This window comes from Labrus mixtus, chromosome 19 (genome assembly GCF_963584025.1).
Source record: "Labrus mixtus chromosome 19, fLabMix1.1, whole genome shotgun sequence".
In the NCBI taxonomy this organism is placed as follows: domain Eukaryota; kingdom Metazoa; phylum Chordata; class Actinopteri; order Labriformes; family Labridae; genus Labrus; species Labrus mixtus.
Genome location: NC_083630.1, coordinates 2,810,029 through 2,823,441, shown reverse-complemented (window position 1 = coordinate 2,823,441; position 13,413 = coordinate 2,810,029). Strand labels below are relative to the sequence as shown.

General features: G+C 45.8%; 1 protein-coding gene across 2 annotated transcripts in view; it reads right to left on the bottom strand.

Moving 5' to 3' along the window:
- Positions 1-869: 869 nt before the first annotated feature.
- Positions 870-13,413, bottom strand: part of prkdc (protein kinase, DNA-activated, catalytic subunit) — a 44,232-nt gene continuing 31,688 nt past the window's right edge. For both annotated transcript variants that reach the window (XM_061064856.1, XM_061064857.1), the window contains exons 60-86: positions 12,899-13,014; positions 12,681-12,812; positions 12,408-12,587; positions 12,052-12,260; positions 11,719-11,857; positions 11,424-11,612; positions 10,603-10,827; positions 10,283-10,391; positions 10,110-10,212; positions 9,879-10,032; positions 9,594-9,768; positions 8,655-8,848; positions 8,375-8,558; positions 7,378-7,538; positions 7,082-7,293; positions 6,187-6,274; positions 5,971-6,114; positions 4,738-4,948; positions 4,578-4,645; positions 4,273-4,493; positions 4,027-4,119; positions 3,409-3,492; positions 3,236-3,307; positions 2,934-3,135; positions 2,628-2,816; positions 2,122-2,261; positions 870-1,626 (exon numbers count right to left, since the gene is read on the bottom strand). In XM_061064856.1, the coding sequence (XP_060920839.1) occupies positions 1,422-1,626; positions 2,122-2,261; positions 2,628-2,816; positions 2,934-3,135; positions 3,236-3,307; positions 3,409-3,492; positions 4,027-4,119; positions 4,273-4,493; positions 4,578-4,645; positions 4,738-4,948; positions 5,971-6,114; positions 6,187-6,274; positions 7,082-7,293; positions 7,378-7,538; positions 8,375-8,558; positions 8,655-8,848; positions 9,594-9,768; positions 9,879-10,032; positions 10,110-10,212; positions 10,283-10,391; positions 10,603-10,827; positions 11,424-11,612; positions 11,719-11,857; positions 12,052-12,260; positions 12,408-12,587; positions 12,681-12,812; positions 12,899-13,014 (4,199 nt within the window). In that variant the 3' untranslated portion in view covers positions 870-1,421. The remainder of the gene's footprint in view (positions 1,627-2,121; positions 2,262-2,627; positions 2,817-2,933; positions 3,136-3,235; positions 3,308-3,408; positions 3,493-4,026; positions 4,120-4,272; positions 4,494-4,577; positions 4,646-4,737; positions 4,949-5,970; positions 6,115-6,186; positions 6,275-7,081; positions 7,294-7,377; positions 7,539-8,374; positions 8,559-8,654; positions 8,849-9,593; positions 9,769-9,878; positions 10,033-10,109; positions 10,213-10,282; positions 10,392-10,602; positions 10,828-11,423; positions 11,613-11,718; positions 11,858-12,051; positions 12,261-12,407; positions 12,588-12,680; positions 12,813-12,898; positions 13,015-13,413) is intronic.

Genomic DNA, 13,413 nt, shown 5'->3' with positions numbered 1-13,413 from the left:
GAAACATGACGGTTACTGGTGGGCTGTGATGGGAATGATGGGACTGCAGAGGTTCTCAGAGGGTTGCTTTTTGAACATGAAACTTTAAATAATGTAAATTGATAAGATAGATGAGATCATATTTTCTGACCCCCCCCCATTGGGGTTAATTATCATGTTTCAACAGTACTAGTTATTAGCATGAAATCGTTTTAAAGTTCTGGTATGTTTTGACCGTTCCGTTCTGTTTAAACACGAGTTGATTTCATGCAGTCAAAGTGTTACTGTAGTCAGTCACCAGAAAGCAGAGAGTCGTCGGCAGAGCTCTGCAGGTTCTTCTTTTCTTCTTCCAGCTGCAGCTTCCGACCTTACACCAACAGGTTAACCTCACTTCTGCTTTTTAGGACTCCGCTCTTGTATGAACGACGTCTATATTTATCTAAACAAGAAAGTGGATTGGCCACAAGAAACATGCATCCTGTACAAGGGCTGAAGTGGACTACACCCGCTGAGCCATTGGAGTGTGCAGGACTCTGATACACTCTGATTTTCTATGCTGTGGTCTGCTGGGCAGGAGCGGGTGGGAGAGGGAGGGATTCAAACTGGTCAGGTTCTGTCCTGGACTGGACTCTGTTAGCCAAGCATTACACAGAGGGCTCTGAGCAGCTCCTTCAGCAGCAGACTCAGGTCGTTCACCCCCCCTGCAGTCAGACTCTCTAACAGCATCACCACCACGTCACTCGCTGGGGAAATGTTTAACCTGAATGCATCATCATGTTGGTCATAATCAATAATGTTTAGAACCTCAGTCTGAACTTGCATCCAGAAAATGTTAATGATTCGATTTTTTGTTTATTACGGGATGAATTGTAATTACTTTGACTCCAGAGTCCAGACTTTAAGATTTTTATTTTTCACTAAGTGTGATCTTTCTGTTACACAGATTTATATTTCAACAGGTACAAAAAGAAACTCAAAACATCCCACGATCCCTTAAACCATAACCATCATCCACTAATCCATCATCTAAACCGCTTTTCCTGTTAGGGGTCACGGAGGGGCTGGAGCTGATCCCAGCTGTCATTGGGTGAGAGGCGGGGTTACACCCTGGACTGTTCACCAGCCAATCACAGGGCTGACATATAGAGACAGACAACCAGACACACTCACATTTAGTTAACCTAACGAGCATGTCTTTGGACTGTGAGAGGAAGACGGAGTACCAGGAGAGAACCCACACATGAACGAGGAGAACATGCAGACTCCTCACAGAGAGACTCCTGAAGGACGGGGATTCAAACCAGGAACCTCCTCGCTGTGAGGCAACAGTGCTTACAACCACCCACAGTGCCACCCCATAACCATCATCTACAAAATCAACTCGTCATATTTGAACACACAAACCTTTTCAAAGTCATTAAATCGTTGTGAACGCTAACTTCTCAGACCCACGGCTCCCAGCCCATCCACACTCGGCCCAGCACGTTGGGGTCCATGGCCTGGTCCAGCAGACAGTCGACCTGCTGCTCCACAGACAGGCCGTCCGCAGGAAGACGAGCTCGTACGTTGTGCTCCTCAGTCCCCAACGCCACCGACTGCATCCCCGAGAAGGCTTCAGTCTTCTCGAAGCCCAGCTTGAGCTCCTCACTGAAATACAACCAGATCATTTCAGGGTTAAACTGTGTTTTCTGTTGTATTCAGAAGGCCAGTTTTTAGACTTTTGGTCATGAGGAAGTCAAAGTCCACATTTATTCGTCTTTAAATCGATAAAAACAGAATCAAAAGGCTCCCCCTCTGACTCTCAGATTCTCAAATCTGCACACATTTTGAAAATGTTTTTCTCCAGTAGTTTAAAAATTTATCCTGAAAAACCAGTTGTGTGTTCATCAATCTTGATTTAACTTGTTTTGGTTTCCTTTCTCGTTGTCATGACGTCTTACTGTACATAGCAGACACATTTCGTGTGTGTGTGTGTGTGTGTGTGTGTGTGTTAGTACGGTAGTATCCTATGTGAGGCCAGAGGGAGGGGCCCAGTTTGAATGTTTTGTTTACAAACATTTCTACTGACTCCACCTTTAAATGTAACCCCTGTGCTGTCTCAGATGGATCAGACCATGTAGATGTAATAACAGGATGATGTACCTGGTTATAGCCGCTGGATTGGCTCCTTCCAGTTTCCGTCTGGCGAAGTTGACCTTCTGTAGAGGATACCAGTTGATCTCTTTAGTGTTCACGTCCTCCATCCACGTTCCTCCTTTCTTCAGCTGCTTCAGCTCAAAGTTCTGAGAAGCAGGAAAGAAAAATGACATCAAAGAAACTGACAGCTAGAGAATCATCATTTTATTTACAGTTCTCAGAGGGAGGAGAGATGTTTTTATTTACAGATCTCAGAGGGAGCAGAGATGTTTTTATTTACAGATCTCAGAGGGAGGAGAGATGTTTTTATTTACAGATCTCAGAGGGAGGAGAGATGTTTTTGTTTACAGATCTCAGAGGGAGCAGAGATGTTTTTATTTACAGATCTCAGAGGGAGGAGAGATGTTTTTATTTACAGATCTCAGAGGGAGGAGAGATGTTTTTGTTTACAGATCTCAGAGGGAGGAGAGATGTTTTTATTTACAGATCTCAGAGGGAGGAGAGATGTTTACCTTCCAGTCCAGCGACGGCTCCTTCACGAACACGTCCATGGTGTTGAGCAGGAGGTCCGGCTCCGCCCTGTACGCTCGGAGGGCGTGGACCATGACGCTCTGGATCAAACCCGACTCCTTTAACGGCTGCATCAGATTCACAAACTGCTGAGTCAGCCGGAAAGGCATGAGCTCAGGCACGGGGAGGAACTGAGAGGAGACAGGAGGTTAATGACACAGGAGGCAGTCTTTTTTCACAGAGGGAACATTTGTTGATGCTGATTCGTCATATTTAAATAGGATTTCTAAACGTTTGCAGGTCCAAACCTGTGTGGCCGAGCCGAATGCATGACCGAAGTCGATGCCGACCATTCCTCCTGTCTCCATGTTGATCATGAAGTTGGAGAGATGGCGATCTCCGATCCCCAGAATCCAGTGACTGACGCAGAGCAGAGCGTGAGAGCTGATGAAGTGAGAGCGCAGCGAGAGGAAGGCCTCGGGGCCGTTACACATCTTCAGAAAGGCTCGCCTGTGAAGATGAAGGAGGACAGAAAAATGCATCAACAGAGTCCTCATGAAGATTAATGAATGACATCATTAAAGTCAAAGTAGACGTAGATTCATCTTACTTCAGGAGATCAGTCGGCCAATGCTGCAGCACCTTCAAAAAGGTGTTCACGGTGTCGTTACGTTTGGCTTTCCTGGATTCAAAATAAGAAAGTTAAAACCACCCTGAGATGTCGTAGTCAAAGATGAGAATAGTTTTATAATGTTGTGTTTAAAAAGGAGAACTCAGTCGTACTTGTAAGCCGGAGCGTACATCGCTACAGTGTTAGGTGCTTTTGGATGAAACGACGAGAGCCATTTTTTATAGTTTTCTACAGACCTGAAAGAAAAAGGAAAAGTGTTTTGTCATTTCTGCTCATCAGCAAAAACATTAAATATTCTTTAAAGGTCACATATTCTCCTCCTCTTCTTCAGTTTAAATAAGTCTCAGAGCTCCTCAAAACATGTGTGTGAAGTTTCTTGTTCTAAATCCACTCTGATCCTGTATTTGATCATGTCTATAAACCCCTCTATTTCAGCCCTGCTAAGCAATCGTGCTTAAGGGGGGTAAGGGACAACTGGGACTGGTGTGAGTGCACCCTAAGAGTCAGGCTGTGACACATGATTTGGACAGTTTACTGAGAATTAAAGGCAATGAAGTAGAAGTTTGTCTTAAAGATGTCAACAGTGGGTTAGAAACGGATGTTGGCAAGGAGAGAATTTAGAGACCTTTCAACACCTTTTTTGCACCATGCAGCATCTGATTCCATGTGGGAACGGCTTTGATTCCCATTGTCCCCAGTTTAAAAACTTTTTTTTGCATATCTTACAGGTTGCCTCATATTCTTTAAACCATTCCCTGTGTATACTGTACCCCTCTGTTCTTTTCTCTTCTTCTTTAGTCAAGGTGTTGTACAGGAACTCTTTGAGCGTGCACGTATTCTCCATCCATTCAATCAAACCAATCCTGTGATGGCGGGGAGAGAGGTGTTAGCTAACTGGATCATAACTAAAAGAAGGTTATGAAACATCAGGAGGCCACGCTGTTCCTCGTTGATTTCTCTTCTATCGAGTAAAATAATAATATTTCTGAGTGTAGCGAGCGTGTGTGTCTCAGTACCTGGTGCTTATGGGGATGACCTGATACGTGTGCAGCGTCAGTCCTCTGTGTGTGCAGGCGGCGTCATGACTCAGCAAAATGTTCATGACAGAAAACAGCTGCTCGATGCGTTGGTCCTGACGGAGGTCCTCTCCGCCCTTCACCAGGAACGGGTGGTCCTGCTCGTCGTCCCCGCGGATGATCAGACGTTTGGGCCGGCGGATGGAGGACATCACCTTCACCTGCAGGGGGAGACACACACTGACTCACAGGACAGCAGGACGGAGAGCGTTCATGTTTGACAGAGAAGAAGAGTTAGGTCGTACCCTCTCATCAAAGCCTGTGATCTTTGCGTGATACTCTGGAAGAGGTTTGGACCTGCCGTCATATTGTCCTGCAGGGAAGAGGAAAGAAAACACAATCACAATAAAAATGGCTCCAAACAGAAAGTGAGAAGGTTTCCAGCAGAGCGGGGGTGTGACTGACCGGGGATCTCCAGCTCGTTACTGAAGGCGTCTGCTTTGAATCCGCTCAGCCACGGCGAGTACTCCTTCAGGTTCCCGGGTTCCTTCTGATAAAACCCTTTCATCGACGCAGCCAGTTCATCCACCTGCTTCACCCTGCTTCTGTCTTTCCTCTTCTCAAACAGTGTGACACCTTTAGGACCGAGGACCTTCTCCACGTCTTTGGCAAATCTCTGCAATGAACACCAAAAGAACGGTGAGTGAGGGCGCTCTCACACGAGACAATCCGTACTGTAGCGAGGCACGTTTGACCCCCAAAGTCCCTCCATACTGTGCTCAGGTACAGTACACCTGCTTGGCCCTGGCATGGTTAGAAGAGGTCTGTTTACATTACATTGCAGTACATTTTGTGTTTTTTATTTTTCACAATTTATATTTTACATTTTTAAATTCTATTTTATATATTGTAATATCTTCTTATTCTGTATTATTTAAGTTGTTGCTAGTTCTGCTTTATTTCCTTATTAATTGTTTAGCACCAATACACCAAGTCAAATTCCTTGTATGTGTAAATGTACTTGGCAATAAACCCTGATTCTGATTCGATTCTTAGGCGTGGTACAGTTGCTCATGCACGAACAGAATAGAATAGATGTTTATTGCCATCTGCACAGGTACAGGACAGTACAGGTACATTGGAATTCTTGTGCGTTTCTCCCTGAGTCAGCTTCTACAAAAAAGTTAAAATTATATATGAAATAGACTAACATTATAAGAAAAAAGAGTAGAAAAGTACAAAAAAAGTAAAAGTAAAAATAAATAAGTTGTAGTAAGTTGATTTCAAATAAACTGTACAGAAGCTATACACTGTACTAGAAGCTATACACTGTACTAGAAGCTATACACTGTATTAGAGCAAAGATATAATACAAAAAAAATAACAAAGGGGAACACTGTACATGGACATGACTGACAATCAATCCCTGCCTCCATTATCGATGAATCCAGGAGTGTTAAGGCGCTGACACACCAAGGAGATCGTCCTACTCAGACCGACAGTGAGCGATTGTCGCCCTACTTTCTGCGGTGTGTCCAGCTCTGTTGCTACCCTCGTCTGCCTTTTTTTCGGCGGATTTGACTTGTTGAATCGGCCAGTGGGTTCGGGACAACTCGGCCTAGTGTGAGTACGCCCTAAAATGATATTTAGTTTCTAAGGAGCAAAAGAATGACAGATTTTTAAAAAAGAAGAACAAACCTGGATAAACTTCTTGCGAAACTTCCCGTGTCCCTCTGCGTTCTGATCCCCGAGTGACGAGTACATCTCCTCGTAAAGGCGGGTCATCTGCTTCTCATCGAAGCTCGCTTTCTCCAGCTCGTTCTTCACACAATCCCACCAGTCCTGTGTGTGAGGAACATGTTTAATAATCAGTGAAAGGGGACTGTAAGGCACTCTTATTTATCAACATGTTACCCTGAATATCATGTCGGGGTTGGTCAGCTGCTGCAGAGCGTCCACAAACTTCTTCACAGCTCCGCCTTTATCCAGCATGCTCCTCAGCCTGCACACACACAAACAAGCCACAGAGTACGTTAGAGTTATACTGTGCACTTATGTTTATTAAACAACTAGGTATGATATGAACTTCCAAACTCCATGTGATCTGCAGAGTCCCTCTGCACCTTTAAGAAAAAGCTAAAGACCCAGCTCTTTCATGAATACCTACTAACTTAATGATGATGGTCTCCATATTATTGATGATGATGATGGTAATGACGATGGTTTTTGTTTGATAACTACGACTTATAAGATGGTTTCTATACTGATTAGAGCTCTCAAGAACTGCCCTCAATGTTGTGCTTTGCCTCTGGTCACTTCCTGTCAGCACCTGTGTGTCCAATCAGACTCAAAGCTGATTGTTTGCTCTTACTGACATTGTTCCCTTTTTTCTAGATCCTTGCTTGTGTTGTACTTACTCTCTGATGTACGTCGCTTTGGATAAAAGCGTCTTCTAAGTGAATTGTAGAATTTAAACACTCCTCATACAACTGGAACCACTGGTACTGACGAGAACGGGATGAAGATGCACGCTCTAAACTTGACTCGAATTCAGCTTTCAGTTGTTTGGGACTCGTAGATGATTCATGAAGGGGTTAACTTAAAGGTTGTAATTAATGTTTCATTTGTCACGCACAGCTTAGATTTGGGTTAGGGTGAGGCAATCGTGCTCAATCGTTCTCATGTGAGAAAACTGGGCCGAGTGTGAGTGTGAGTGCTTTGACTTTGATTTGTTTTGAATTGAATCAAATGAAATGTTTGAGAAGTGAAACTGTATCTGGTGTCTTTTGAAAGTCGGCCTCTCGTTTACCTGTCAACAAACTGTTGCTGCTTGTGTCCCGTGGCCGAGTCCTCAAACTGATAACTCTCACTGCTGATCATGAGCGCGTACACCAGAGCCTGAGGGTAACACTCAGCGATCTGCCCGACACAGTGCTGCACGGCCACCGCCTCAGGCTTATCCAACAGAGCCACCATCTGACTGATCCAGCCAATCAGCATCCAGCAGGGGACTGACATCATCTACACACAGAGAGATCACATGGTAACCTTACATTAAAGGCAATCCTGTATGTATGAGTATGAGCTGAAGCTCTAAACACACACCTCTCTGGTCATGAGGTCCAGAGTCTCAGACGGGTACGACTCGATGATCTGCAGCAGACGAGGAAACTTCAGTCGAGCTTCTTCAGAGTTCATCTTCAGAGCCTTCAACATGCTCTCCACCACGTGAACAGGCAGCGACAACATGTCGGGAAACTGGCTCTCTGGAACCACACACACAAATGTGGAAGATGGAAACAAAGGACAATACCGCTGGACTGTTTTGAACAAGTTAGCTTTCTTTTTGAAGTTTGCATCAAACATGTTTGTTAAAATGCACAAAACAAGTTTGTTTTCAGGCTGACATTGAACACATCTCTGCAGGACTGTGTGTGTGAGCTGTATGTTAAGAACGGTCAAATTAGTTTTTCCTTGCCATTGTTGTTTAAAATCTGATATTAGAAGTCCCGCCCTTCTTGATTCTGATTGGTCGGTTAGGGAGGAGTGACATTTAGGAGCAGGGCGGTGTACCAAAAGTTGAATTATTTCAACTGAGAGCACAGCAACAAAAAACAGCTGTGGCTGCGGGTGTCTGAAAACCCTTGGCGCAGGGCACAGATGGCCTATCAGTTAGTTAGTTATGAAGGCAAGCGGACGGGTTCGAATCCAGCCAGTGGTTCTTTTCCTGAAAGTCATTCCTGCCCAGCCTCCACCATCGGACTGTCGTCCCCACAACCACCGTCATCCTCATTCATGCACGGCCTGCTCCAACCTCAGCGGAGAAATCCTTCCTGCAGATTATCCCATATGCTCTTTTGTAAGGCATCTCGATATACAAATAATGATTGCTTGATTGATTCCCCACTCTCTCTCCCTGGTTTCTACTCCATCTACAATCTACAAATGGACGACTCTAGTGCAGGAAACGGTGTTCGTGGAAGACACGGGTCCTAAAGAGCAGAGCAGTTTGGAAGAGTTGACCATCCTCTATATCAGGAAAACTGTTAAACCAGGAGGCGTGTGTGTGTTCTTTAATTTGTGTTCAAATCAAATTTCTCACCTGTCTCCCTCTGCTCCTCGTCTCGCAGTATTTTGTCACAGAAGTTTGCTAAAGCCATGTACGTCTCAGTGATGCTGCTGCTCGCCACACACTCCTGAGAGAACGACTGAAGCTCTTCATCCGCCTTCCTGGAGGCTTCACGCAGCAGCGTCAGGGCTTTGAGCTGCAGCCCGACCTCCACTGTCTGCAGGGTGAGCACATTCAGCAGCTCCACTCACACTGAACTCTTTCTGATTTTGATATGTTTAAGAATGATTCAAAGGATATATAAGTAGAGTACCTTTGGGTTTTCATTTGGCCAAGCCGTTCCTGAAAGCATCACAACTTTCTCTGCTTTCTTAGCGTCGACGGTCTCCAGCACCGAGGGGCTCCTGCTCAGAGCCGTGGCCAGGATGTGGAAGGACGAAGCCTGGAGGATCTTTTGGTATCTGAACACTTTGGCGGAAGCGCTCTGACAGTCGGCCTGCAGGTCCTCTGCAGGGAGGAGACACGTGGACACAAACAGGAGATCAAGATGTCACAAATGTTAATCATCTCTCTCTGAGATCGGCACAGAGATCTGTTAAGCAGTTTTCACATCTGCACTCCGGATAATATCTAGATATTTACAGGAGGAGATTCTCTCGACCTAGACGTTCACATATGCTCCTCACAGCGGGGGACTTTCCCTGTCAGGGGGGGGGGGGGTCGGGGGATTTCCCAAGGTAAGACGTGACGTAAATAAACAACGCAGAAGTAGCGGCCGTAGCAACAGAGTCCGCTACACGATGCTATAATGAGAATATTTGTCTTTATATCAATGCTATGTGTAATCCAATGGAATGACAACATCCACAAAAGAGAGGAGAACAACATACTGAAGAACAGAAGACAGAATGCAGCAGGTTCATTAGAGCACAGAGATCGTAGTGGTCACGTGCAGACACTTTAGGCAGTCTCTGTATATAAATGTCATTCTCTTTTCATTGGCTCAAATTGAAAATCTCCGGAGTATATGCGGCCGCGTTCAGACATCAGCTCACTTGGATTTTCTGCAGATAAAATACTAGGGGTCTGGAGGAGAAACTCCGGGTAAAGTCCGCACGTAAAATGTGTCTGTTTGCATTCACACATAGCCTAAAGAACCTCCGGGTAGACTAATCTCTGGAGTTTTTCAGGAGATTTCCATATGTGTTAAAAGTGTTTTACTTCTCTCAGGTGTTTGATATTGTCTGCTCACCCAGCTGAGGGATGGTCTTCATCATGGCGTTGACCTGCTCCACGGCTCCCTGCCTCTGGCTGCGTTTGTGGCTGTATCGACTGAAGCTGTGGACCCAGCGCAGCAGCCAGCGTCTGTCTGTTTTAGCGTCTCTGTGCAGATCCTTCAGCAGCTTCGTGGCCACAGGAAAGTTGTTCTGAAAGCACAATCTCGTTTGAATATTTGCTACTACCACCAAGATTTACACGGTGAGTTTGAGGTTCTGAGGACGGCACATCAAAGCGTCTCCTTGGTTTGTTTCTTCACCTGCTTCCACGCGCTGTCAGCCATCCGCAGCTTCATGTTGAACTTGCAGTCATTCACTAACGCGTCGATGTCGTCGTCCGAGCCGTCCACCTCCATGCTGTCAGAGGGGGCGTGGCCTCGCAGCTTCTCCCTGATCTTATCCAAGAAGAAACACCTGAAACAAAAAGATCATATCTGACACTGTGTGCGATAGTGTTGAAGATCTGAAAGCTGAGCGTGAGGTTTTCTTACCGGGACGTGATGATGTCATCCCATAAGTTCACTGGATCAGCCTTGGTGTCAGGATAACGTTCAGTCCAGAGTCTGATGAGCCGCTTCAGGGAACTCAGAGAAACTATTATAAAGGAATGTAGTTAGAGTCAACACACCGAGGGAGAGTAAAACAGTTTACCCTAAAAACGTACCCTCTCCTCTGATGAACAGCAGGAAGTCCTGGATTTCCGTCAGGGACTGTACAGACTGCAGGGTGGTGAGCCGACTCTGAGTCAACAGAGTATCAACACTGGAGTAATTCTATGAGAGGAAAAGAGGAGGTGAGACCAGAATGCATTTCTGAAAACACAAGTTCTCCAAAGATTTCTACAGAACAAACATAAACATGCACAACACACTTTGCTGTAAATATGTTGTGTTTTCTTGCTTGAACAGCCAGAATTAAAAATGATGAATCAGCTTTTTAAAGTCTCGGGTAACAGACAGAAGATGTGTGTGTGTGACAGCAGACCTCCATGAAGAGCTGCATGGCGTTGTTGGTGTAGTATTTTGCACGGTCGTAGTCCTCCTGCAGGATGTAAAGCAGGCTCAGCTCCTGGCTGTATTTACTCTCCAGCAGCTTCTTGTGCTCCTCCACCCTCATGGCTTTGTCGATGAAGGTGAGGAGAGTTTGGTCCGTCTCCCCGAGCTGCAGCTGCTTCAGCATGCTGCGGATCAAGTGGGGCAGGTACATCTCCTGACACAGCACACAAAAAGGTACATGTCACATCACTCAAACAAAAGGTACATGTCACATCACTCAAACAAAAGGTACATGTCACATCACTCAAACAAAAGGTCAGATTTAGGGCTCTGCTGAATCCACTTCTGCTGCAGGAACGTTTGCTGCACCCAGACCAAGTTTAACAGGTATGCATGAAAATGTTCAGTGTTTGTATTTCTTTTTTTTTTTTTAAGATTTATTTTTGGGCTTTTTGTGCCTTTAATGGAGAGATAGGACAGTGGATAGAGTCGGAAATCAGGGAGAGAGAGAGTGGGGAACGACATGCGGGAAAGAAGCCACAGGTGGGATGTGAACCCGGGCCACCCGCTTGAGACAACAGCCTCCATACATGGGGCACGCGCACTAACCACTGCGGCACCAGCGCCCCAGTGTTTGTATTTCTGAACAGCAGACAGTCTTCCTGGGCGGACAAAGGGCTGGGTGCAAAATATTGAGAGTAAACAGTTTTTCATGGGAAGCACTAAAACAAAGCACAAACAGCACTAACAGAGGAACCTCTTAAATATGCAGCCGATGGCAGGTTTATACTTAAAGTCTATGTGCAGCACCTGGTTGAGAGGCTCAGACCACATCCTGTCCAGGTTGGGTGGAGTGTTTTCATCGATGTAAACCGTGGAGCAGTACTGGAGAGACTTCCAGTCAGTCAGGTGACCGTAGGCCTCCATCGCAGCTTCGTCCCAGAAATCCTTCTCTGAGGCTGTGGGCTCGCCGTCGCTCCACTCCGTGGTGTTCAGAGCCTGAAAGTACGAGAAGAGAGGACTCACTTATACACTGCAGTGCTCCAGACACAGCACGCTCAATCTGCAAACATTTTCAAACCCGAAGATTTAACCCTTGAACCACCTCGTTGTAAAGCTTCACAGCTTCTGCAAAGTCTGAGTTGGCTTCAGCTTGCAGAGCGGCACAGGTGATCGACTTGGTCCCAACTTTCCCTCCAAAGATGCCGCGCACGACGTCATAATCCTCCAAAGATCTGTACAGCCTGCAGAACACAGAGCGTGCTCAGTAAACTACAATAAAGCAGTTCTAATAACTACAATGAGATTGATCTGCACCTTGAAGGCTGACAGGTGAAATCTCACTTCTGTGTAGAGACAGAAGTGAGATATCACTTCATACAACAAAGCAGCAGACTACAGATACACTTCAGGTTCATACAAAAAGTCATCGTCATACTTAGCCAAGTTGATCCACTTCTTGGTGTCGGGGGGGATTTCTTTGCGTCCTCGTGACCGTTTGGACGGAGGTTCGTCGTGTCCTGTGGCGTGTAACAAACCCTCCTCCAGGAGCAGGATCCCAGCCGGCTGCTGGAGGCTCACCAGGCAGGTGGAGCTGATGGCTGCAGGGTCGAGATGCTGCAGATCTTTATGCTGGAAGCACATGTCCTGACAAACACAAGCAGCAGAGGGTCAGCTCAACTCATCAAACCTGCATCATTAGGGGTAACTGCTCGGCAAATCTTCTCTTCAGGCTTTCATGCAGCAACCCCTCCCCTCACTCAGGACAGGGAGAACAGCTTGTGAAGGTCGTACCTGCACACATGCGATGAAAGGAGGGAAGCAGACAGTGCTCTTGCTCAGGAATGTGTTCATGTGCGTCTGCAGCTCCTCTGTAGTCCTCGCGCTCTCTCCTCTCGCTTTGTGTCTCTCCATCTCTTGAAGGATTCCAGCGAACAGAGAGCTGAACAGCTGTTTGGCTAAGATGGGATCTCTCTGAAAGAACATTGCAGAGGAAAGACACTTAACACTGACTGTGAGAAAAGTTGATGGTTTTATGTTGAGATGGGGGGGCGAGGAGGGTCTTACCTGTGCCAGAGCTTGCAGGGGGGTGATGAGGCTGCTGTATGAGATCTGGATGTCTGGAAAGTCTCCCACTCTGTAGTTTCGATAAAGAGTCACCTGAGCCTCTTTTCTCAGCCTCTGGTTGGCTTTATCTTCCTGCAGGACACAAAACAAACCCACTGATGGTGAGAGACTCTGGTACAGAATCTGAATCAGTGAACAGGTTGTCACATGAGTTGTACCTGTTTCTGTCTTTGATGTTGGATCTCTTTTTGTGCAAACTTCAAGCTGACTTTCTCCTGATCCTTCAGAAATCTGCGTCTCAATCTCAGGATGTTGTTACGCTGCTCGTTTGCTGCTGTTGACATTTAGACACAAAAGATATAAACATTTACAGATGTTCATCTACAACAAGATTTTGTTTAACACGACAATGCAAGCTACAGGCAATTGCAGCTTGAACTGAGGACAATTTTGTCCGCAGCTTTTGGTCTTGTCCACGTCTTGAGCACTTCTGGAAAGATGTGAAACTATTAATCGCAGAGACTCTGAACATCACATTGGATTTCTCTTTCACATCCCTCTACCTCAGGAAAATTCCAGAAGGTCTTGGTAAAAAGGACATATACCTTTTAAAGATTCTTATGGTGGCAAGTAAAAAAGCGATTACTAAATGTTGGCTTCAGAGGAACCCTCCTACCATGAGACTCTTGAGGAACATTGTGAATTCAATCAGCTTTATGGAAAAAATGACTTT